The 26,838-nt window shown below is 51.2% G+C and overlaps 1 protein-coding gene across 11 annotated transcripts in view; it reads right to left on the reverse strand.

Moving 5' to 3' along the window:
- Dlg5 (Discs large 5) overlaps nucleotides 1–26,838 on the reverse strand; it is a 365,892-nt gene that overhangs the window by 184,598 nt on the left and 154,456 nt on the right. For all 11 annotated transcript variants that reach the window (XM_069330159.1, XM_069330162.1, XM_069330157.1 and 8 more), the window contains exon 2: nucleotides 24,402–24,589. In XM_069330159.1, coding sequence (XP_069186260.1) covers nucleotides 24,402–24,589 — 188 coding nt within the window. The remainder of the gene's footprint in view (nucleotides 1–24,401; nucleotides 24,590–26,838) is intronic.

Here is a 26,838-nt window from a genome sequence, read left to right on the forward strand (position 1 = left end):
GCTGGTGTACAACACAATGGCTGGTGTACAACACAATGGCTGGTGTACAACACAATGACTGGTGTACAACACAATGGCGGGTGTACAACACAATGGCTGGTGTACAACACAATGGCTGGTGTACAACACAATGGCGGGTGTACAACACAATGGCTGGTGTACAACACAATGGCGGGTGTACAACACAATGGCTGGTGTACAACACAATGGCGGGTGTACAACACAATGGCTGGTGTACAACACAATGGCTGGTGTACAACACAATGGCTGGTGTACAACACAATGGCGGGTGTACAACACAATGGCTGGTGTACAACACAATGGCGGGTGTACAACACAATGGCTGGTGTACAACACAATGGCTGGTGTACAACACAATGGCGGGTGTACAACACAATGGCTGGTGTACAACACAATGGCTGGTGTACAACACAATGGCTGGTGTACAACACAATGACTGGTGTACAACACAATGGCGGGTGTACAACACAATGGCTGGTGTACAACACAATGGCTGGTGTACAACACAATGGCGGGTGTACAACACAATGGCTGGTGTACAACACAATGGCGGGTGTACAACACAATGGCTGGTGTACAACACAATGGCTGGTGTACACAATGGCTGGTGTACAACACAATGGCTGGTGTACAACACAATGGCTGGTGTACAACACAATGGCTGGTGTACAACACAATGGCTGGTGTACAACACAATGGCTGGTGTACAACACAATGGCTGGTGTACAACACAATGGCTGGTGTACAACACAATGGCTGGTGTACAACACAATGGCTGGTGTACAACACAATGGCTGGTGTACAACACAATGGCTGGTGTACAACACAATGGCGGGTGTACAACACAATGGCTGGTGTACAACACAATGGCTGGTGTACAACACAATGGCTGGTGTACAACACAATGGCTGGTGTACAACACAATGGCTGGTGTACAACACAATGGCGGGTGTACAACACAATGGCTGGTGTACAACACAATGGCTGGTGTACAACACAATGGCTGGTGTACAACACAATGGCTGGTGTACAACACAATGGCTGGTGTACAACACAATGGCTGGTGTACAACACAATGGCTGGTGTACAACACAATGGCGGGTGTACAACACAATGGCTGGTGTACAACACAATGGCTGGTGTACAACACAATGGCTGGTGTACAACACAATGGCTGGTGTACAACACAATGGCTGGTGTACAACACAATGGCGGGTGTACAACACAATGGCTGGTGTACAACACAATGGCTGGTGTACAACACAATGGCGGGTGTACAACACAATGACTGGTGTACAACACAATGGCGGGTGTACAACACAATGGCTGGTGTACAACACAATGGCTGGTGTACAACACAATGGCTGGTGTACAACACAATGGCTGGTGTACAACACAATGGCTGGTGTACAACACAATGGCGGGTGTACAACACAATGGCTGGTGTACAACACAATGGCTGGTGTACAACACAATGGCGGGTGTACAACACAATGGCTGGTGTACAACACAATGGCGGGTGTACAACACAATGGCTGGTGTACAACACAATGGCTGGTGTACAACACAATGGCTGGTGTACAACACAATGGCTGGTGTACAACACAATGGCTGGTGTACAACACAATGGCTGGTGTACAACACAATGGCTGGTGTACACCCACCAGAGTAAAACAGCGCTGCCCTCAAGGTTAGGTGTACAATTTTAGATGTATTTCCTGTTATTGCAAGAGCGAACACCACTACTAGTTATCGCCAGAAGCAAGAGTTGCCCTCACCACCACCGTTTGTCAGGCGGGTGCCGGGCTGGTGCTAGGCGGTGTATTAGTATAGCGGATGATATACCGCCTAGCGGATGATATAGCGGTATAGCGGATGATATACCGCACCCTGTTGACCTGCTGCACAAGACCTTACACGTCCACACCGGATATAGTGAGTTACCCTCATCCACTACCTCCTCTAACCCACCACTCAAGTTTCTGGTGACATTACTAATGCTCCTCTTGTGCTCTTCCGACTTTTAAACAATGTTTTTTTCTTTAACTTGTCAATTCCTCTGAGAATGTGTTATCTTGTCTTCCCAGTTCCTCCTATGCTGAGTTCACATAGTTCATACCACCTCTGGAGCTCTGAGTTTGTGTCTAGTTGGTTGCTGGGGTAGACTTGTTACCTATCCTGGTTCTCTCTCTTGTCTTCCATCTTTCTTCTATATTTGCACCACAATTGCCAGTCTGGAAGTTTTCCCTTTTCCAGAGAGGAACTAAATATTACAGCAAGGTGACTAACGAGTGCTTCTGTTGCTTTCTTTAGTACCCAGTGTGATGTGTGCCTGGTGCCTCTGGTCACCTCCAGCGCCTCGACGTGTTTCCTGCTCTTCTTGTTATTACTATTTCATGAGTCTTCCTGAGAAGTTGTTCCGCTAGCTTACGTAGCTCTAATGGCAGCAAAAATTATACCTTAAAAACTTCCTGGAAGCTTTTTGCACCTATTTATCCTTGACTGTGTGTTGTGAGTGGCCTGATCACCTGGTCGTGCACACTGTGTGTTGTGAGTGGCCTGATCACCTGGTCGTGCACTGATCTTCCTCCACTTGTGGCTACGGAGTCCTTCAGTTCTTGGCTTCGATGTTGACATTCTCGTACTGCTCCACCAGTCCTAATTTGTGTGTACTCATTCCTTGTCCTTTTGAGTACATTGTGACGTCCGGTTTTGTTCTATCTGTACTTCTTCCATGTTCTTTTATTTTTTGTCTCCAGAAAGTGCACGTTTATCTATGGATTAATGCTCATGGTTTCCTTATCATCCATAGTGGTGTGGCTCTTCCTTTACGTTCTTTGAACGTGTTAGCTGTGTACTCACCTAGTTGTGCTTGCGGGGATTGAGCTCTGCTCATTCGGCCCGCCTCTCGACTGTCAATCAACTTTTATTTTCACACACACCCCAGGAAGCAGCCTAAAACAGCTGTCTATCTCCCAAGTATCTATTTACTGCTAGGTAAATCAGGGTGAAAGAAACTCTGCCCATTTGTTTTCCGCCATCGCCGGGGATCGAACCCGGACCCTAGGATTACGAGTCCCAAGCGCTGTCCACTCAGCCACAGGACCCCCGTGTGTACTCACCTATTTGTGCTTGCAGGGGTTGAGCTCTGGCTCTTTGGTCCCGCCTCTCAACTGTCAATCAACTGGTGTACAGGTTCCTGGGCCAACTGGGCTCAATCATATCTACATATGAAACTGTGAAACTGCGTGTGCGTCTGCGTGTGCGCGTGTGTGTGTGTGTGTGTGTGTGTGTGTGTGTGTGTGTGTGTGTGTGTGTGTGTGTGTGTGTGTGTGTGTGTGTGTGTGTGTGTGTGTGTGTATGTGTGTATGTGTGTGTGTGTGTGTGTGTGTGTGTGTGTGTGTGTGTGTGTGTGTGTGTGTGTGTGTGTGTGTGTGTGTGTGTGTGTGTGTGTGTGTGTGTGTATGTGTGTGTGTGTATGTGTGTGTGTGTGTGTGGGTGTGTGTGTGTGGGTGTGTGTGTGTGTGTGTGTGGCGGAGGCCGAGAGGACCCAGAAGATGAGGTGTACACTTGGGAGTGATGTGTAGTCAAGCGAGAATCTTAAAGTGATTTACGACCAAGCTGTTGTACTTGTTTCAGTCGTGTTCCGCCTTTCATTACCGGTTTACGGAGTCGAGCTTCACCTCCTCGTCCCCGCCTGTCTGTCGGTGGTATGGACCCCAGACCCCCCCCCCCCCTCTTACCATCACATCTACTCTATTATACAAATGTGTCTACACCTTTCTGGCACAATTTGGCGCCCTTGTTCCGCTGCGTCTCTGGTTAAACTTTTGGTCCACCAACACTTACCTGGTTGATGGGGTTCTGGGAGTTCTACTCCCCAAGCCCGGCCCGAGGCCAGGCTCGACTTGTGAGAGTTTGGTCCACCAGGCTGTTGCTTGGAGCGGCCCGCAGGCCCACATACCCACCACAGCCCGGCTGATCCGGAACTTCTCTTAGAAAACAGTCCAGTTTTCTCTTGAAGATGTCCACGGTTGTTCCGGCAATATTTCTTATGCTCGCTGGGAGGGTGTTGAACAACCGCGGACCTCTGATGTTTATACAGTGTTCTCTGATTGTGCCTATGGCACCTCTGCTCTTCACTGGTTCTATTCTGCATTTTCTTCCATATCGTTCACTCCAGTACATTGTTATTTTACTGTGTAAATTTGGGACCTGGCCCTCCAGTATCTTCCAGGTGTATATTATTTGATATCTCTCTCGTCTTCTTTCTAGTGAGTACATTTGGAGGGCTTTGAGACGATCCCAATAATTTAGGTGCTTTATCGCGTCTATGCGTGCAGTATATGTCCTCTGTATTCCTCTATTTCAGCAATCTCTCCTGCTGTGAAGGGGGAAGTGAGTACTGAGCAGTACTCAAAACGGGACAACACAAGTGACTTGAAGAGAAAACCATTGTTATGGGATCCCTGGATTTGAAAATTCTCAAAATCCATCCTATCATTTTTCTGGCTGACGCAATATTTGCTTGGTTATGCTCCCTATACGTTATGTCGTCAGACATCATTATTCCCAAGTCCTTGACATGCTGTTTTCCTACTATGGGCACATTTGATTGTGTTTTGTACTCTGTATTATGTTTAAGGTCCTCATTTTTACCGTACCTGAGTACCTGGAATTTATCACTGTTAAACATCATGTTATTTTCTGATGCCGAGTCGAAAACTTTATTAATATCAGCTTGAAGTTTTTCAAAGTCTTCAGCCGAGGTAATTTTCATACTGATTTTTGTGTCATCTGTAAAGGATGATACGAAGCTGTGGCTTGTATTTTTGTCTATATCTGATATGAGAATAAGAAAAGCAGCGGTGCAAGGACTGCACCTTGAGGTACAGAGCTTTTAACTGCGCTCGGACTAGATTTTATATGGTTGACCGTTACTCGCTAAGTCCTGTTTGACAGAAAACTGAGTATCCAGCGTCCTACTTTACCGGTTATTCCCATTGACTTCATTTTGTGTGCTATCACGCCATGGTCACATTTATCGAAAGCCTTTGCGAAGTCCGTGTATACCACATCAGCATTCTGCTTCTCTTCTAATGCCTCAGTGAATGACGTAGTGATCAAGTTGCTGTGAGAGGCACGATCATCCCGCTCGAAATCCATGTTGGCCTGGGCTGTGAAGGTCATTAGTCTCCATGAAATTGGTGACCTGACTCCTAATCACACACTCAGGTTTTGTTGGAGAGGTGGTGACGATTTTGACTCAGGTGACAGTTTTGTTGGAGAGACCGGGTTGGGTTGGTGAGTGACGGTTGTTGTTGGTGTGTGAGTGAAGGTTGTTGGTGTCAGGGCTATGGAGGCCGGGGGGGGGATGGAAGGCCAACAAGGGCATCACTAAGCCATATTGGCACTCGATAAAGGGATATTGCCACACCAGAGGTCTAAAGCCCTCTGACCTGCAGCGGCCATCAGCACTTGTCTCCATGCGCCACACACTGTGTAGGGTGCCACACACTGTGTAGGGTGACACACTGTAGGGTGCCACACTGTAGTGTGCCACACACTGTGTAGGGTGCCGCACACTGTGTAGGGTGCCACACTGTAGCGTGCCACACTATGTAAGGTGCCACACTGTAGCGTGCCACACTATGTAAGGTGCCACACTGTAGCGTGCCACACTGTAGGGTGCCACACTATGTAAGGTGCCACACTGTAGGGTGCCACACTGTAGGGTGCCACACTGTAGGGTGCCACACTGTAGGGTGCCACACTGTAGGGTGCCACACTGTAGGGTGCCACACTGTAGGGTGCCACACTGTAGGGTGCCACACTGTAGGGTGCCACACTGTAGGGTGCCTCACTAGGGTGCCTCATTGTAGGGTGCCTCACTGTAGGGTGCCACACTGTAGGGTGCCACACTGTAGAGTGCCACATTGTGTAGGGTGCCACACTGTAGGGTGCCACATTGTGTAGGGTGCCACACTGTAGGGTGCCACACTGTGTAGGGTGCCACACTGTGTATGGTGCCACACTGTAGGGTGCCACACTGTAGAGTGCCACATTGTGTAGGGTGCCACACTGTAGGGTGCCACATTGTGTAGGGTGCCACACTGTAGGGTGCCACACTGTGTAGGGTGCCACAGTGTGTAGGGTGCCACTGTGTAGTGCCACAGTGTGGAGGGTGCCACAGTGTGGAGGGTCTATGCCACTGCACGCATAGACGAGATAAAGCACCTAAATTATTGGGATCGTCTCAAGCCCTCCAAATGTACTCACTAGAAAGAAGACGAGAGAGATATCAAATAATATACACATGGACAATACTGGAGGACCAAATACCAAATCTACACAGTAAAATAACAACGTACTGGAGTGAACGATATGGAAGAAAATGCAAGATTGAACCAGTGAAGAGCAGGGGTGCCATAGGCACAATCAGAGAACACTGTATAAACATCAGAGGTCCGCGGTTGTTCAACACCCTCCCAGCGAGCATAAGAAATATTGCCGGAACAACCGTGGACATCTTCAAGAGGAAACTAGATTTATTCCTCCAAGGAGTGCCGGACCAACCGGGCTGTGGTGGGTATGTGGGCCTGCGGGCCGCTCCAAGCAACAGCCTGGTGGACCAAACTCTCACAAGTCAAGCCTGGCCTCGGGCCGGTCTTGGGGAGTAGACCAACTCCCAGAACCCCATCAACCAGGTAAAACATCACATTTTGAAGCCTAAATCCCTTAAGGCCAAAAACTGATGTACAGACAATCACCGCGGCTGGCAACATTGACGCCATGTCCCGTTTGTCTTGGTGGGTCCTCTGTTAGGTTCGAACAATTTAGCACGTCAGTTTAGGGACGTTGGGAACGTTCAAGAGGCTGAACAGCAAGGGTGAGAGAATGATCTCAGAGTTTCCCACGTCGGAATTCAAGTGGTACATCATCGAGCAGCTGCTGTACATCATACCCTACCCTTGTGTGTAAACTGTGTACACACCTGGTGCACACCGTGTACACCCCTAGTGCATACCTGGTGTGTACACTGTGTGCATCATTGAAGCAAGTGTTCAATCAACAAGGGTCACCGAGTGTTCAATCAACGAGGGCCACCGAGTGTTTAATCAACGAGGTGGCAGAAGGAGAACAACATTTCCATTGGTAGCAGCCATCGCCAGACATCAGTCATCATCAATGACTGTTGGTGGGAGGATGCTGCCTCTGGAAAGGCCGAGGAGATTAGGTCAGATCATCCTCTGTGGTCAACTCAGGAACGGTGATGTAGCCATAACGTCATGACCATGCCACCACGGAAGAGTCTACGGTGACCAAACATGTTTAGATGCCAGTAAAATAGCAGACTGTTGACTGGCCAATCCCGGAGGGAAAGGCTAATGTTGATAAGAGTGTGCTCGTGTGCCCGGCCAAACATTCCTGGCAAAGACACCAATCATAGTAGACAACTGTCTGCTGTTCGCGGCCACTAACTTGAAACACATCGTCAGTCGTTAGGCCGTCACGTTAACTTCAACAAACTAATTCGATGTAAATATCATGCAAGCGGGCGGAAGCCCGCGGGGTAATTAATATTGCCAAATTATGTGCAGGTGGGTGATGAACGACACCAGGCGGGTACAGCCAGAGGCAACACCACTGTCAGGAGCGTGCCACTCTCATCGTCTTCTATCTAAGTCATCTGTATAGTTGGGATACTGAAAACATGTTCAGCACATGGTGTGTAAACCAGGAGTGTCGCCGTAGACAATTTGAAGGTAAAGTGCCACTCTGCCTTGTAGAGTGACTGGTCAGAGAGAGAGAGAGAGAGGCCGACACACTGTAAGCACATAATGTGTTTTTTTTTTATTAACATATTAGGTACATCTGCATTAGTGCAGCTACCCTAGACTATATGAAGTGGAGTACAGTGTGTCAATAAAGCTAACTAGGTGATGCTAAGAAATCCCCATCACACAGGATGGTTAGTCATACAGAGGCATGTGATAAGCGGTCTGCACTGGCAGACTCCGGATGCATTTTGAGGATATCAACAACACATACTGTGTTATCGTACAACAACTGGTTAACTCCACGGAGTTTATATCCAAAATCAGAGTGAGAGAGTAACTATGAAGTCTCGCGGTCAGAAAGGGTCCAGCGGGTCCCAACTGACTCGTAAACACTAGGCCTCTCCCATGACGTAGTCATGACGTCACGGCCTCGCACCACACAATGATTGATCAAGATTAAGCCATCCAAAAGCCCGCCACCCAGAAGGCACTTCTCTGATTGGTCCCCAGCAGAGCTTGCCAGCGTCACTGATGAAGTCGCCCGTCTATCAACACGTGAGTTTCTACGCTGTTGGCCGCAGCCAAGATCTCCGTCTAGGCGACGTTAATTAATAACTCGTCATGTGCCTAATTTCATCTAGCACGATTCGCTGCAGAATCCGGTTTGCGATATTCGTAAATTAAGATAGTGCACACCACGTGATCCCCAGCGGAAGCAGCGTGACTGCCTAGTTTTACAATCTGTGATTATCGCGAACATCCGTGAGCTTATTGCCATGAGAAAGGGATCAAGTGAACTGCGTTGATTTCCCATTGTTCCTGTTCATTTTTGGGGAGCGAGATAACTGTAATTTTGGCGATTTTTGTGAACTTTTGTGACATTTACCCGTCAACCCGGTGCCGCCTACCACGAGTGCTACCCGCCTTGCCGCCCCGTGTGTAGCTTGTGCCCCGCCACCCAGCTTGTCACGTGCCACCACCGTGCACCTGTATGCCAGTTGCACCTGCCACCTAGTGCGAACACGTGCGCGCGACCACATGTTACTCGCATTGTTGCCACGTGCGGAAACTGCTGGAGTATTTCATCGGAGTATCAACAGTTCAACGTTGTATGAATGCATGGCGAGAGTGAGAGGCCAGCCATTAAGTAGTACAAATATTTCTCTTGTTATTATAGTGTTTCCTCGTGTTGATCTTGCATCATCTGCTGTTATCTCGTTACCACCGTCTACCAGGTGACAGTTCAACTGGTCGAGGAGACAAGCCAGTTGTCGGTACAGCCGTCTGACACTGTATCCGTCACCGTCATTGATGCAAGTGTTATACACACGCAACACGCTTAGAATTTGTTATAATTGTGTGTATTTAAGTTGTACGGTGTTATTTATGTCATTCCTGTGTCTGTCTGATACCGTGTATGTCTTATTCTTTCCCGACACCGGTGGAGGAGTAAGTCATTGAGCGTTGTGTCGTGGTGACACCTGTATATTATTATTATAACTGTCGTTCAGTGATTATAGTGTTGTGAGGCATCGGTGTGTTGCACTTAAGTGTGTTATCATGCGGTATTGCGTATAATTATTCATCTGGATGAACTGTCTGTGAGACAGAAGATTTAAAGTAGTAATTAAATTGTTCTATGGTTTGTTACTGTCTGTGTGGCAGTGTGTTAATGTAATTATTGATTGTTACTGTGTGACAGAAGGATTAACGTAATTAATTATCTTTGACTTGATTGAAGGTTGTCTTTGTGACAAGTGTTACAGTGTTTTATTATTGTTATTGTTATATTTTCATCATTGTTGACTGTCACTGCAAAGGTTGAGTGCAGTTGAGTCCGAGTGTTCACTAGTGTTCAGTTAGACCCAACCACTTGGGCTGGACGGTAGAAGGACGGTCTCACTTCATGCAGGTCGGCGTTCAATCTCCGACCGTCCACGTGGTTGGGCACCATTCCTTAGTCCCGTCCCATCCCTTATCCCGACCCCCTTCCAAGTGGTATATAGTCGTGATGGCTTGGCGCTTTCTCCTGATAGTTCCCTTCCCTAGTGTTCAGTTACTTCACTTTGTTCCTTGTGCCCATGCAAGAGAGTGAGACTAGGTCTGGTCATTACCACACAGTAGTGTGGTAATGATCCTTCACATCTGGCACCCTCTCTGGGGCTAAGAAGTGGTAAGTCGAAGGGTATTCATTCACAATTACCTTTCACGACACCGCCCTAGAGTAATCCCACATGACACAGGAGGCATGACAAGCGTTCCAAAATAGCACCGCTGAAAAGCAGCGAGAACTGTCACCATCAAAGTCCCAAGACGTTCCAACAATCTCCCACTACATATCAGAGGTATAACTTGCTGATCTCTCACGGTTTTCAAGAGGAAACTTGATAAAACACCTCTAAAGGATACCTGATCAACCAGGCTGTGATTAACATATCAGGCTGCGAGCAGCCGCGTCCAACAGCCTGACAACTTCCCACGGGGGAAGTAGCCTACATATCCACCCTTCATATTAGTACATAAGTTTTGTAAATAAACGTTGTTATTTACCACTGTGTTTGTGTACACTGCTCTTTATATTCTGCCAGCTGTTGTCCGGTGCCCTCATCACTAACACAGTTCCAAGTTACAATATTATTTACCCTTCAGTAAAAATTACAAATATGACGAGGGACCCATTGAGAAGTCCTTTAAGAGTGCTTTTGTTGCATCGAAGTTAATTTTCACGACCAACGTGAATTGGGTCCAGGTGAAGCCTATGGTTAAGGATTGCCCCTACAGGAAGGACCCTTACTGGACCACGGCCGCCCTCGCCCCGTGTGAAGGCCTCTCATACTACCTAAACTATAACTGGCGTTCCTGAAGCCGCCACCCATTGACGTGACGCATACAACTGTAGTGAAGGTGAAGCAAAATTACACAGCAACCATCACCCAGCCCCACCACCATCACCCAGCCCCAGCAACCATCACCCAGCCCCAGCAACCATCACCCAGCCCCACCAACCATCACCCAGCCCCAGCATCATCAAGATAACTTTTGAACACTGTGAGAGGCCGGCCAGTTACGCCCCTCATGTGTAGCGGGAGTGTGTTGAGAAGTCTCGGGCCCTTGATGTTGATAGAGTTCTCTCTCAGCATACCAACTGAACCTCTGCTTTTTATAGGAGTATTTTGCACTTTCTGTCATGCCTCCTTGTCTCATGTGGTGTTATTCAGCGTGTAGATTTGGGACCACTACCCCAGGGGGGCCAGGGCAGGAAGGTGGGACCACTACCCCAGGGAGGCCAGGGCAGGAAGGTGGGACCACTACCCCAGGGGGCCAGGGCAGGAAGGTGGGACCACTACCCCAGGGAGGCCAGGGCAGGAAGGTGGGACCACTACCCCAGGGGGCCAGGGCAGGAAGGTGGGACCACTACCCCAGGGGGCCAGGGCAGGAAGGTGGGACCACTACCCCAGGGGGCCAGGGCAGGAAGGTGGGACCACTACCCCAGGGGGCCAGGGCAGGAAGGTGGGACCACTACCCCAGGGGGCCAGGGCAGGAAGGTGGGACCACTACCCCAGGGGGCCAGGGCAGGAAGGTGGGACCACTACCCCAGGGAGGCCAGGGCAGGAAGGTGGGACCACTACCCCAGGGGGCCAGGGCAGGAAGGTGGGACCACTACCCCAGGGGGCCAGGGCAGGAAGGTGGGACCACTACCCCAGGGGGCCAGGGCAGGAAGGTGGGACCACTACCCCAGGGGGCCAGGGCAGGAAGGTGGGACCACTACCCCAGGGGGCCAGGGCAGGAAGGTGGGACCACTACCCCAGGGGGCCAGGGCAGGAAGGTGGGACCACTACCCCAGGGGGCCAGGGCAGGAAGGTGGGACCACTACCCCAGGGGGCCAGGGCAGGAAGGTGGGACCACTACCCCAGGGGGCCAGGGCAGGAAGGTGGGACCACTACCCCAGGGGGCCAGGGCAGGAAGGTGGGACCACTACCCCAGGGGGCCAGGGCAGGAAGGTGGGACCACTACCCCAGGGGGCCAGGGCAGGAAGGTGGGACCACTACCCCAGGAGGTAGTGGTCTACCACCTTCCTGGTGGTAGTCCTCTCAATATTTTCCAAGTGTAAATTATGTCTCTCACACTCTCTAGAAATACAGATTTTAACATGTTAAGCGGTCCCAATAATCTAGATGTTTTGTTGAGTGGCTTCGGGCAGTAAAAGCTCTTTGTACGTTCTCCAGGTCAGAAATTCCTCCAGGTTTGAATGTGGGCTGTTAAGTGTGCAACAATATTCCACCCTAGAGATCACTAATGTCTTAAAGTAACATGGGTCTGGCATCTCTTCACTGAAAGGTTATCGTTATCCAACCTGTCATTTTTCTTACAGTTGTGACAGCTACTTTATTGCGTTATTTAAAAGTAAGGTCTTCAGACATGATTACTCTCAAATTTAGTTTATTGGATTTTCGTCTCAACAGTGTGATATGATTGATTTTTTTATCACCAACCATTTTCACCAACCATTTCCATATTCTCGCGTTTTCACGACCATTAACTTCTCTTCACTCCAGAGCCCCCGACACACTGCTGTTCCAGGCTGTAAGTTACTGTAGTCAGTCTTTCTATAGAGAGCACTCTTAAGGCCCTCATCAGTTGCCAGGAGTAGCGGCTGTTGCTGACAGTGGAGGGCCATCCTGGGCTGAGGCCACCCTGGGGCTGAGGCCACCCTGGGGCTGAGGCCACCCTGGGGCTGAGGCCACCCTGGGGCTGAGGCCACCTGGGGCTGAGGCCACCCAGTCCTCGCCTCCTACCACTACACACACCACACATTTTGGTATTTTATCTCTACAACATAGTCGGCTACATTTTTGTGGATGGTCCTTCAGTCACCCCCACCACAGCCACCACCTCCACACAATATCACAAAAACAATATTTCAGGAGCAAAAAATCTGTTGTTCACCAACCTCCCTACCTACCTACCTCCCTACCCTCCTTCAACACCCCCTCACTTCAGTTGCTCTCTTCCCCTCCCCCCACCCTGCCTTTCCTCTCCTGCCCTACACCCCCCCCCTGCCCAGGGCAGGACGCGTCCCCAGGTGAATAATTAATGTTTTATGCCAATATGTGGAGCGGGTGTGCACAGAGCCATTAGTGGCACAACACTAGCTTGAACGCACGCACGCACGCCTCCCTCTCCCTCTCTCCCTCTCTCTCTCTCTCTCTCTCTCTCTCTCTCTCTCTCTCTCTCTCTCTCTCTCTCTCTCTCTCTCATCCTGTGTATTCACCTAGTTGTGTTTGCGGGGTTGAGTTCTGCTCTTTCGGCCCGCCTCTTAACTGTTAATCAACTGTTTACTAACTACTTTTTTTTTCCACACCACACACACACACACACCAGGAAGCGGCCCGTGACAGCTGACTAACTCCCAGGTACCTATTTACTGCTAGGTAAGAGGGGGCATTCAGGGTGAAAGAAACTCTGCCCATCGTTTCTCACCGGCGCCCGGGATCGAACCCAGGACCACAGGATCACGTGTCCAGCGGGCTGTCCGCTCGGCCACCGGCTCCTCCACCGGTGTGTGTGTGTGTGCGCGCGCGCGCGGGCGTGTAACACAAACACGAGTGATCAATCCATGGAGGAGAGCATGACTGGGGCGGCAACTTCCGGCAGCCAAAAAAAGCCCAGGCAGTAGACAACAACAAATTAAACGCGAGAGGAACCCATTAGTCAAGGTGCCCAGTGTCCGGGAAGCCTTCAAGAACATAGACAAAGAAACCTTTTGAACGCTTTATACAACCTACGTGTCACTAATGTCTGAGTGTGCAGCCCAAAATGGTGCTTTATGACAAGAGCTTAAACGTATCAAGACTACTGAGCTGAGTAGACAAAGTTATGAGGAAAAGCTGAGAGAAGTGGCCTTAGTGAACTACTGTAAAGAAGAAAGAGAGAATAAGATAATAATGATTTTAAAGTTAACTGATAAGTTAGAGTGTAGGTAACTGGGGTCATGACAGATAACAATGCCTCATTGTAATGTAAAAAAGAACTTCAGAATTAACTGGTAATAAATATTAATGATTATAAGACGTAATGGATAAACTCAATGAACAGTTGTAACGCAACTACGGAGAGGCTGATGCCAAGGTTTAGTGGGGTGAGATGTAAGGCAAGTGTGAGTGTGTGCGTGAGTGAGTGAGTGAGTGAGTGAGTGAGTGAGTGTGTGTGTGTGTGTGTGTGTGTGTGTGTGTGTGTGTGTGTGTGTGTGTGTGTGTGTGTGTGTGTGTGTGTGCGCGCGCGCGCCTGCCGGCTCCACACACCTTCCAGCCCGTCCTCCAAACAAAGACCCAAAAGTGATTCCATGCACCCGCCAAACCCCTGTTTATGAATTAAAAACGGCTTACACACGACTCACAACTGATGATGTCCGAACACTTCCGGAACAAGTGCTTCACTCATGAATTTTGTTCGAACCACAACGCTGTAAATGCTTCACCCACGTACTACAAATACAAATAATCGCCAACAGAGCCTAAACACCTAACCTAACCTATGCCTATATATGTACAATATGCTACTATAATAATTTATATTAGAGAAAATTCCCGTTTTGACTGAGCAGCGTGTAGAAATTTATGAATGCGTCTGTGGGGTCAACCACTGGACGAGATGGACTTGAGTCGAAGACGGGTTGCTTCTTCACGTGTCCACGGCTCCACACACACCTTCACGTGTCCACGTGTCCACGGCTCCACACACACCTTCACATACCCAGGGCACCACACCCACTAAGTGTCCAACTGCTGCCCATTATCATGTACGGACCATATCAGTTACCATATCATATGATATTTGTTCCCATGGAAAACTACACCACACAACACAGCTTCCCCCCCCCCCTACACCTCACCGTGTGTCAAACACCCAAAAGAATAGTGTTAATAAAATGCTAAATGGGGCAACCTTCCCCTCGATTGTAATTCCTACTTGACTCATGTCACCAGGAAATTGTAATTATTTTCCCCCTGCACAACGTTGCGACCCGTCGCTACGGCAGCACTCCGCGACCCGTCGCTACGGCAGCACTCCGCGACCCGTCGCTGCGGCAGCACTCCGCGACCCGTCGCTACGGCAGCACTCCGCGACCCGTCGCTGCGGCAGCACTCCGCGACCTGTCGCTGCGGCAGCGCTCCGCGACCCGTCGCTGCGGCAGCACTCCGCGACCCGTCGCTGCGGCAGCACTCCGCGACCCGTCGCTACGGCAGCACTCCGCGACCCGTCGCTACGGCAGCACTCCGCGACCCGTCGCTGCGGCAGCACTCCGCGACCCGTCGCTGCGGCAGCGCTCCGCGACCCGTCGCTACGGCAGCACTCCGCGACCCGTCGCTGCGGCAGCACTCCGCGACCCGTCGCTACGGCAGCACTCCGCGACCCGTCGCTGCGGCAGCACTCCGCGACCTGTCGCTGCGGCAGCGCTCCGCGACCCGTCGCTGCGGCAGCACTCCGCGACCCGTCGCTGCGGCAGCACTCCGCGACCTGTCGCTGCGGCAGCGCTCCGCGACCCGTCGCTGCGGCAGCGCTCCGCGACCCGTCGCTGCGGCAGCGCTCCGCCGCTGCGGCAGCAACGGGTCGCATTAACGCATTAAAACACTCACCTACGTGAGAATAGTCCTAGAGTACGCAGCCGCGACGATGGGTCATAAATATCAAAATACAGAGCTGAGAGCTTGACAAGGTACAAAAGTTTGCAAGTCTCGTCCCAGAACTACGAGGGAAGGGTACAAAGTTGTTGAGAGCTTCATCTAACACGGTTAAAGGAGAGAGAGAATTAGTGAGTGAGAGAGCAAGGTCATCAACTTTCATGTTGTTTATTGGTGTGCTAAACATAGCCTCATACTGGCTTCTTAGAATTTCACTAATTTCTTTGTTGTCCTCTGTGTACGTACCTTCATTTGTAATTAAAAGGTCCAATACTGGTCGAGGGTTTTGATTTCGATTTTGCGTATGTGAAAAAATATTTCGAATTTTTCTTTATCTCTTGTATAGCTTTCTGTTCCAATTCCATTTCCTCAGACTCGTATGATCGCTTCAACGTTTGTTCTATTTCTTCGATTTCCCTTCTTAGGCTTATTTTTAATAAGCTTATATACTACCCTACGCCAGGGTAGGGTAGTATAAGACAGGGTAGGATAATGTAGGGTAGTATTGTACAAGACAGGGTAGGATATGACACCATAGGATAGGTTAGGATAAGGCAGGTATTCCCAAAAGACAATTTATTGCATGTAATCCATACAAGCTTAGAGCAGCACCAGCGCACTCTCACAGTCAGCAACAGTCAACACCTCACAGTCAGCAACAGTCAACACCTCACAGTCAGCAACAGTCAACACCTCACAGTCAGCAACAGTCAACACCTCACAGTCAGCAACAGTCAACACCTCACAGTCAGCAACAGTCAACACCTCACAGTCAGCAACAGTCAACACCTCACAGTCAGCAACAGTCAACACCTCACAGTCAGCAACAGTCAACACCTCACAGTCAGCAACAGTCAACACCTCACAGTCAGCAACAGTCAACACCTCACAGTCAGCAACAGTCAACACCTCACAGTCAGCAACAGTCAACACCTCACAGTCAGCAACAGTCAACACCTCACAGTCAGCAACAGTCAACACCTCACACACTCACTCTCAACAAATTACTCTAACCCTGTCATCAAAAGCTTATACAACACTAACAAGCCTCGAGTCCCGAAGTCAAGAGTCAATCCTGGCGCCAGGAACCTGCAGTACAAGGCTGAGGGACCCGTCAGAAACCTGCAGTACAAGGCTGAGGGACCCGTCAGAAACCTGCAGTACAAGGCTGAGGGACCCGTCAGAAACCTGCAGTACAAGACTGAGGGACCCGTCAGAAACCTGCAGTACAAGACTGAGGGACCCGCCAGAAACCTGCAGTACAAGGCTGAGGGACCCGTCAGAAACCTGCAGTACAAGACTGAGGGACCCGTCAGAAACCTGCAGTACAAGGCTGAGGGACCCGCCAGAAACCTGCAGTACAAGACTGAGGGACCCGTCAGAAACCTGCAGTACAAGACTGAGGGACCCGCCAGAAACCTGCAGTACAAGACTGAGGGACCCGTCAGAAACCTGCAGTACAAGGCTGAGGGACCCGTCAGAAACCTGCAGTACAAGGCTGAGGGACCCGTCAGAAACCTGCAGTACAAGACTGAGGGACCCGTCAGAAACCTGCAGTACAAGACTGAGGGACCCGCCAGAAACCTGCAGTACAAGGCTGAGGGACCCGTCAGAAACCTGCAGTACAAGACTGAGGGACCCGTCAGAAACCTGCAGTACAAGGCTGAGGGACCCGCCAGAAACCTGCAGTACAAGACTGAGGGACCCGTCAGAAACCTGCAGTACAAGACTGAGGGACCCGTCAGAAACCTGCAGTACAAGGCTGAGGGACCCGTCAGAAACCTGCAGTACAAGGCTGAGGGACCCGTCAGAAACCTGCAGTACAAGACTGAGGGACCCGTCAGAAACCTGCAGTACAAGACTGAGGGACCCGTCAGAAACCTGCAGTACAAGACTGAGGGACCCGTCAGAAACCTGCAGTACAAGACTGAGGGACCCGTCAGAAACCTGCAGTACAAGGCTGAGGGACCCGTCAGAAACCTGCAGTACAAGACTGAGGGACCCGTCAGAAACCTGCAGTACAAGGCTGAGGGACCCGTCAGAAACCTGCAGTACAAGGCTGAGGGACCCGCCAGAAACCTGCAGTACAAGACTGAGGGACCCGTCAGAAACCTGCAGTACAAGACTGAGGGACCCGCCAGAAACCTGCAGTACAAGACTGAGGGACCCGTCAGAAACCTGCAGTACAAGACTGAGGGACCCGCCAGAAACCTGCAGTACAAGCCTGAGGGACCCGCCAGAAACCTGCAGTACAAGGCTGAGGGACCCGTCAGAAACATGCAGTACAAGCCTGAGGGACCCGCCAGAAACCTGCAGTACAAGGCTGAGGGACCCGCCAGAAACCTGCAGTACAAGCCTGAGGGACCCGTCAGAAACCAGCAGTACAAGCCTGAGGGACCCGCCAGAAACCTGCCTCAATTAAAGAAGTAGCCTTAACTACACACTGCCAATTTGAGAGCATTTCCGGGCTCTATCTCCAAGAGATCAGCGTCAACCTTGAGCACGCTGGCACCTCTCGATTGCAAGACAACCTTGCACGCTGCTGCACACGCGTCCAGCACAGCGCCCCCCCCCTCCCCGCCACCTGCAAGCCTGGAGCTGTCACCCGCGTCACTTAACTACCTAACAATGCGGCACAGTTATTCCTACCGCCTACGGAACTCTGAAACTGTCGCCCGGCCTTAACCCTCCCGCCTCGCTCTCACTGCCACGACTAGTGCCGTCCAATACTGCCCCGCCAACCTCTACTTCAGGAGCCTTTCTTCTAAAATCCACTTCAAGGCCACACTCTCCCTCGACACGATGAGAGGGGTGGAGAGGAGAGCAGCAGGAGCGTCACAAGGGGCAGCAGGAGCGTCACAAGGGGCAGCAGGAGCGTCACAAGGGGCAGCAGGAGCGTCACCAGGGGCAGCAGGAGCGTCACCAGGGGCAGCAGGAGCGTCACCAGGGGCAGCAGGAGCGTCACCAGGGGCAGCAGGAGCGTCACCAGGGGCAGCAGGAGCGTCACCAGGGTCAGCAGGAGCGTCACCAGGGGCAGCAGGAGCGTCACCAGGGGCAGCAGGAGCGTCACCAGGGGCAGCAGGAGCGTCACCAGGGGCAGCAGGAGCGTCACCAGGGGCAGCAGGAGCGTCACAAGGAGTGTTGGACCCTGGCGGCCACCCCCCCCCACGACCTCCTCCGCCCAATAACAAAACACTAGAAATTCCAGATGTCCGGCAGCCCTGCGTATGAAATATTTCGAAGAAAAATACAATATAGATGAGAGGGAGGGAGGCGGAGACGGTAGAGGCGGTGTTGATAACTACACATCAGCCACTCCGGCGAGCACCAGTGGAAGAAACTCACGAGGAACACGACAACTAAGAAGCTTACAGGTCAACATCGGGCATCCGCTCGACAGCCGAGGTTGGGAAACATTACATGTACCACTATCTGCCTCTCTCCCTTTTCCTCCTCCCACTCAACGATGAGACAGCCATACAACCTAACTCAAGTTTTGACATCATCCTGACACAACCTTTCAGCAAGTATATTAACATTATATACAGGACCAATGTCTGAAGGTTAACCTCATGGTTGACGAGGACAAGAAGACGGCTACTACAACCTGCTCAACCAATTGTAGCAGCAGCAACATCATGCTAATGTAATAATGCAGCAGCATTGTGCTTTTAACCTTGTCGTAGCTCAGTCGATTAAGGCAGTGTCTGGGCTGCTCCCGGACGCAGGTTCGAATCCTCGTCACGGCCCTTGTGGATTTGTTCATGCTAATGTTATTTTCAAGATACAGTAGTTCATTCTACCACTTACTCGCATTTTGAACATCTTCATTTTGAACATCTTCTCTCACCAAGTACACTATATACTCTAGATGTCACTTCATTGACAACATAATATAACGGGAGCAGGTGCTGGGAGACCTACTCCCTAAGCCAGGCCCGGGGCCCAGGCATGACTTGTGAGTTTGGTCCAACAGGCTGTTGCTTGAAGCGGCCCGCAGGCCCACATATCTACTACAATCCAGTTGGTCCAATACTTCTTGCAGTAACTTGCTTAATTTTTTCTTGAAGTGCACCTTTGTTCCGGCAGTATTTATCATGCTCTCTGGCAGAGTATTTAACAGAGGTGGCCTCTGATGTTCTGTGTTCTCACATTGTGCTTATGACGCCTCTCTACTCTTGACTGGCTCTTATGTAATTCTTCCTCTATCATTCACTCCAGTATGTTGTTATTTTACTGTACAAATTTGGGACCTGGCCCTCCAGTATCTTCCATGTATATATTTGACACCTCTCTCGTCCCCTTTCTAGAGAGTACATCTTGAGAGCTTTGAGAGACTCAATAATTTAGATGCTTTATCGTGCCGTATATGTTCTCTGTACTCACTATTTCAGCAATCTCTCCTGCTCTAAAGGGGCAAGTGAGTACTGAGCAGTAATCAAGGCAGGACAGCACAAGTAACTTGAATAGTATGAGCATTGTGATGGGATTTCTGGATTTGAAAGTTCTCGTAATCCATCCTATAATGATTTTTAAGCTGACGCAATATTAGTTTAGTTATGCTCCCTAGACGTTAGGTCGTCAGGTATCATTATTCCCTGATCCTATACATGCTACTTTCCTACTATGATTAGATCTGATAGTGTCTTCTACCCTCTGTTTTTTCTAAGTTCTTCACTTTTACCTTAGCACCAAGAATTTATTACTGTTAAACATAACGTTATTTTCCGCAGGCCAATCGAAGACTATTAATACAGGCTCGTAGTTTTTCCAGTGTCTTCAACACAAGGAGATTTCATGCTGATATTTGTATCGTGTACAAAGGATTCACGCTGCACCGAGTGTGTTTCTAATTTAACGCAACGCGAAGTGTAACCTAATCCACCAATTATGTTAAATAGGTCAAGCGTCACACCCAGGTAATGTACGATAACAGCTCTCAACTATTGATTTTGACAAGAAAGAAAGAGAGAGAGAGAGAGAGAGAGAGAGAGAGAGAGAGAGAGAGAGAGAGAGAGAGAGAGAGAGAGAGAGAGAGAGAGAGAGAGAGAGAGAGAGAGAGAAAGAGAGAGAGAAAGAGAGAGAGAGAAAGAGAGAGAGAGAGAGAGAGAGAGAGAGAATGAGAATGTACCAGATTGGGGGAAGGTCACTATCGGGAGAAAGCGCCAAGCCATTACGACTATATAGCCCTTGGAAGGGGTCACAATATGGATTAGTGATGGGACGGGAGGTGGCCAACCACTTAGACGGTCGGGGATTGAGTGGCGACCTGCATGAAGGGAGAGCGTCGCTCTACCGTCCAGCTCAAGTGGTTGGATACACCAGAAGAGTGACAAGAGTAGAGAGGCAGCAATAAAAGAATACGCCATCAAGAATCAGCTGTATGAAACATGGGAGAGTATGTGGGGGGACGTGGGAGAGCGTGGAGGGGGGGAGCGTGGGGAGCCTGGAGGGGGGAGCGTGGGGAGCCTGGAGGGGGGGACGTGGGAGAGCGTGGAGGGGGGGAGCGTGGGGGAGTATGGGGGGCGTGGGAGAGCGTGGAGGGGGCGTGGAGCAGTAAAGTAAGGCGCGAGACTCAGCAACAACACACACACACACAAGACACCCATCTTCTGTGTCTCACATAATCACGGGGGGAACTACAGAAGATCCACTCGCACGATGTTAACGATAAGGGAAGACTGCGAGCACGATAGAGATAAAGAAGATGATAGAGGCTTCAGAAGGTAAGGATGAAGACAAGCCTGCAGGGACGTGAGGTGGTGACCAAACTACCCACAGGAGCACTTGGCCAGGCCCGCTGCTCCAAAACTACACTTCAAACTTTAAAACTGGCCCAAGTTGGCCCAGTAAATACCACCCTAGCTGACGTATTGCTTGGCCCAACTGACCTCCAGGTGAGTGGCAGCCACGAGTGTGGGGCTTCACCTGGCGCGCCCTGGTGAAGCCAGCCATCAACCCGGCCAGGCACCAGGAGCAGCCTGGTCAACCAGGCCAGGCACCAGGAGCAGCCTGGTCAACCAGGCCAGGCACCAGGAGCGCCCTGGTGAACCAACAACCAGGCCAGGCACCAGGTGCGCCCTGGTGAACCAACAACCAGGCCAGGCACCAGGTGCGCCCTGGTGAAGCCAGCCATCAACCAGGCCAGGCACCAGGAGCAGCCTGGTCAACCAGGCCAGGCACCAGGAGCACCCTGGTGAACCAACAACCAGGCCAGGCACCAGGAGCACCCTGGTGAACCAACAACCAGGCCAGGCACCAGGAGCACCCTGGTGAACCAACAACCAGGCCAGGCACCTGGCGCGGTCTCACAGTGCCGTGCTCCTCAGGACACAGTGCCGTGCTCCTCAGGACACAGTGCCGTGCTCCTCACGACACAGTGCCGTGCTCCTCACGACACAGTGCCGTGCTCCTCACGACACAGTGCCGTGCTCCTCACGACACAGTGCCGTGCTCCTCACGACACAGTGCCGTGTTCCTCACGACACAGTGCCGTGCTCCTCACGACACAGTGCCGTGCTCCTCAGGACACAGTGCCGTGCTCCTCAGGACACAGTACCGTGCTCCTCAGGACACAGTACCGTGCTCCTCAGGACACAGTGCCGTGCTCCTCACGACACAGTACCGTGCTCCTCAGGACACAGTACCGTGCTCCTCAGGACACAGTACCGTACTCCTCAGGACACAGTACCACGGCTCCCTGACACAGTGGCAGGTGTTCCTGGGGGCGTCCTGGACACCCAGCAGCGTCTGGGCGGGTAATGGATGGCGGACGGCACTGACCTGCCTGCCAGAGCCCACGTCATATCAGTCAGTATTTTCCACTGAGCCTGAGGGCTCCCGTCGCCTGCTGCTGACGTCAGCTCTCACGCTCACAGCCATCCCCGGAGTTACCTGCTCTCCAGCTTTATTGTAATTCCCATCTCCGTTCTTATTGTTATTTAAAACTAAACATTGAAGAGTAATTATGGAGGTGGATGTCACGCGACACAAGCCAGTGTGTCCCAGGGGGGAACCTCGCGACACAAGCCAGTGTGTCCCAGGGGGAACCTCGCGACACAAGCCAGTGTGTCCCAGGGGGAACCTCGCGACACAAGCCAGTGTGTCCCAGGGGGGAACCTCGCGACACAAGCCAGTGTGTCCCAGGGGGAACCTCGCGACACAAGCCAGTGTGTCCCAGGGGGAACCTCGCGACACAAGCCAGTGTGTCCCAGGGGGAACCTCGCGACACAAGCCAGTGTGTCCCAGGGGGAACCTCGCGACACAAGCCAGTGTGTCCCAGGGGGAACCTCGCGACACAAGCCAGTGTGTCCCAGGGGGAACCTCGCGACACAAGCCAGTGTGTCCCAGGGGGAACCTGGCGACACAAGCCAGTGTGTCCCAGGGGGAACCTGGCGACACAAGCCAGTGTGTCCCAGGGGGAACCTCGCGACACAAGCCAGTGTGTCCCAGGGGGAACCTCGCGACACAAGCCAGTGTGTCCCAGGGGGAACCTCGCGACACAAGCCAGTGTGTCCCAGGGGGAACCTCGCGACACAAGCCAGTGTGTCCCAGGGGGAACCTCGCGACACAAGCCAGTGTGTCCCAGGGGGAACCTCGCGACACAAGCCAGTGTGTCCCAGGGGGAACCTCGCGACACAAGCCAGTGTGTCCCAGGGGGAACCTGGTGGGGGAGACAATATAAACTATGGGAAGGAGGAGCTCTAGGCCGGCTAATACGAGGCACAAGTACGCTTCTCCTGTACTCACCTGCCCGCCCCTCCCTCTCTCCCTCTCCCTCTCCCTTCCTCTCTCCCTCCCTCCCTCCCTCCCTCCCTCTCCCTCTCCCCCTCTCCCTCTCCCTCTCCCTCTCCCTCTCCCTCTCCCTCTCCCTCTCCCTCTCTCTCTCTCTCTCTCCCTCTCCCTCTCCCTCTCCCTCTCCCTCTCCCCCTCCCCCTCCCTCCCTCCCTCCCTCCCTCCCTCCCTCCCTCTCTCTCTCTCTCTCTCTCTCTCTCTCTCTCTCTCTCTCTCTCTCTCTCTCTCTCTCTCTCTCTGTACTCACCTAATTGTGCTTGCGGGGGTTGAGCTCTGGCTCTTTGGTCCCGCCTCTCAACCGTCAATCAACAGGTGTACAGATTCCTGAGCCTATTGGGCTCTATCATATCTACACTTGAAACTGTGTATGGAGTCAGCCTCCACCACATCACTGCCTAATGCATTCCATTTGTCAACCACTCTGACACAAAAAAAGTTCTTTCTAATATCTCTGTGGCTCATTTGGGCACTCAGTTTCCACCTGTGTCCCCTAGTGCGTGTGCCCCTTTTCTTAAATACTCTGTCTTTATCTACCCTGTCAATTCCTTACAGAATCTTGTATGTGGTGATCATGTACCCCCTAACTCTTTTGCCTTCCAGGGAATTAATGAGGTTTAATTCCCGTAGTCTCTCCTCGTAGCTCATACCTCTCAGCCCGGGTACTAGTCTGGTGGCAAACCTTTGAACCTTTGCTGGGAAGTTTTTGTGTGTGTGTGTGGAGGGGGGGGGGGGGGGGGTGTGGGGGGTGTGGGTGGGGGTAGTGTTGGGCTGCCACACAGCTGGAGCCTCACAAGGACCACGACGCCACACCAGACACCCAAGTATGAAACACTAGGCCAGTGTCCACCAAAGATTTTCCTGACGATTTACGAAACCTGAACATCCTTTTCAATCCTGGCGGCTTAGTTTGTATTTATTGAACAGCTTATGAACTTGAGATGAGTAAGAGTTTGTCTATAACAATGATAACCTTGGCGGGGTGTTCCAAAGTTCCTAAACGGTTTAATACAGAATAAGCCACTGTGATCTAGGAAAGACAGAGGTTTCGTAACTGGTCACACAACTGCTTCATGAATCGTGGGCCGGGTGTTGAAGTGATGAAAGAGATTATAATGGACTTTACCTTGAGCTCTGCACGCAGGAGGGCCACGTTGCTCTGCTCCATGTTGTAGTCGTGGGAGCTGACCACGGCGCCCTGGGTCTGAGGGGAGGCCGAGGGGAAGGGACGACCCACCTCCCCCGCGCCTGTAGACGACGCCGAACTCTTCTTGTCCTCGCATTCACTGTCGCTCGTCAGGCCAACCAGCGAACCTATAACACAAGGTGAACACACTCAGTCTCTCTCGCTGGCCGCTGGCCTAACTTACCTTAACAATAACACAACCATCACCAGGGCTCACAACATCAACACACTGGGAACCGTTCACGACCTACCTCCAACCACATGCTTTCTAGAAAGGGCGGGTTATTACAACTATCATATGATGTATGTGTGTTAATCATAGTCCCATGTGAAAGTTGGAGTACTTCTTGGTGTTGGGGAGGCGAGCACTCGCCTGGCCACGCCTACGTCGCCAGCAGCAGCAGCAGCAGCACTGGTAGAGTCCTGCTGCAGGTCCTCCACGGTAGAAAGTGGGGGACTACCTCGGGGCAGGTCACCGTCGGCCGCCACCACCACAAGACACGACCCTGGCGATCTCTCACCACAGGTAACGCTCTCACACACGGCGACAAAATCACCTGACACACACACCTGACAACCACACACCTGAGACCTCAACCGTGACACATCTGACAATACACTACCCCAGATCACCAGAGCTGTTGTGTCCCACGGTAGGTGAGAAAACCATCCACCATATAAATACAAATCTTAAAACAAATACAGAACCTACAACAAACTCTGGGGAAGAAAACGCGTCTTGCTGCAGCAGTCCTTGACAACCCACGCCACCCAAAACCCACCCCGCCCACGCCACCCACCCCGCCTACGCCACCCACCCCGCCCACGCCACCCACACTGGTAGATACCACACACTATGTGGGTATACTATGTGGGTATATGTGTGGTAGATACCACACACATCCGTACGTTACATTCGCAACACACACGCTGCTGCTGCTGGCACAACACTCACTCTACACTCACTAACGACCAGCACTCTAACCATGTGCACTAAACTGGCAACAGTCGGTCAAGACGGTAGACGGGTGGGTGTGGGTGACGGAACATGGGGGCAACCGTACACCCACACACACATCACAAATCCTCATAAAAGTGACATAAAAACACGTGCTATAGTTACCTCTGAGTTGCCTGAAGTATACACAGGGGCAGCAGAATGGATGTGAACTGGATAACTTTAGATTCAGGAAAGACCTGGGTAATTACTAGTTTACAAACACGTTGTTGATTTATGAAACACAAATTACCGGGTAACATAATACACAAAGGATCGCTGGATTGAGTCTTGGAACCAACAACACGTAGGTACCCGCCAAACACACGACAAGTTGTAAGAAGGTAACAATAAGGGCTATTATGTTGTGTGTTGGCAGGATAGATATGATAGACAAAGACTGTCATAGGCACAATCAGAGAACACTGTATAAACATCAGAGGTCCGCGGTTGTTCAACGTCCTCCCAGCGAGCATAAGAAATATTGCCGGAACAAAAGTGGACGTCTTCAAGAACCAAATTAGATAAATTCTTGCAATAAGTGCTGGACGAACCGGGCTGTGGTGGGTATGTGTGCCTGCGGGCCGCACCAAGCAACAGCCTAGTGGACCAAACTCTCACAAGTCAAGCCTGGCCTCGGGCCGGGCTTGGGGAGTAGAACTCCCAGAACCCCATCAACCAGGTATATAAGGTTGGATACATATAAACACAAGATGCTTCGTATAGGTTAATATGCCTTCCGCAGCTTCTTTTATTCTTGAGTTTTTATGCAATAAAGGTTGTCCGAGGGGAGAGGGGGATAGGTGACCATACCTGCTTGATGGGGTTCTGGGAGTTCTTCTACTCCCCAAGCCCGGCCCGAGGCCAGGCTTGACTTGTGAGAGTTTGGTCCACTAGGCTGTTGCTTGGTGCGGCCCGCAGGCCTACATACCCACCACAACCCGGTTCGGCCAGCATTTATTGCAAGAATTTATCTAATTTGGTTCTTGAAGACGTCCACTTTTGTTCGGGCAATATTTCTTATGCTCGCTGGGAGGACGTTGAACAACCGTGGACCTCTGATGTTTATACAGTGTTCTCTGATTGTGCCTATGGCACCTCTGCTCTTCACTGGTTCTATTCTGCATTTTCTTCCGCACCTTTCACTCCAGTATTCTACTGTGTAAATTTGGGACCTGGCCTTTAAGTATCTTCCATGTATATATTATTTGATACCTTTCTCGTCTCCTTTCTAGTGAGTACATTTTGAGAACTTTGAGACGATCCCAGACACGCCAAGCCTCCCTCGCCACACACAAGAGGCAGGACAGTGGAGACAGGACAGAGGAGGCAGGACAGTAGAGGCAGGACAGTAGAGGCAGGACAGTAGAGGCAGGACAG

Source organism: Procambarus clarkii, chromosome 23 (assembly GCF_040958095.1).
Source record: "Procambarus clarkii isolate CNS0578487 chromosome 23, FALCON_Pclarkii_2.0, whole genome shotgun sequence".
NCBI lineage: Eukaryota > Metazoa > Arthropoda > Malacostraca > Decapoda > Cambaridae > Procambarus > Procambarus clarkii.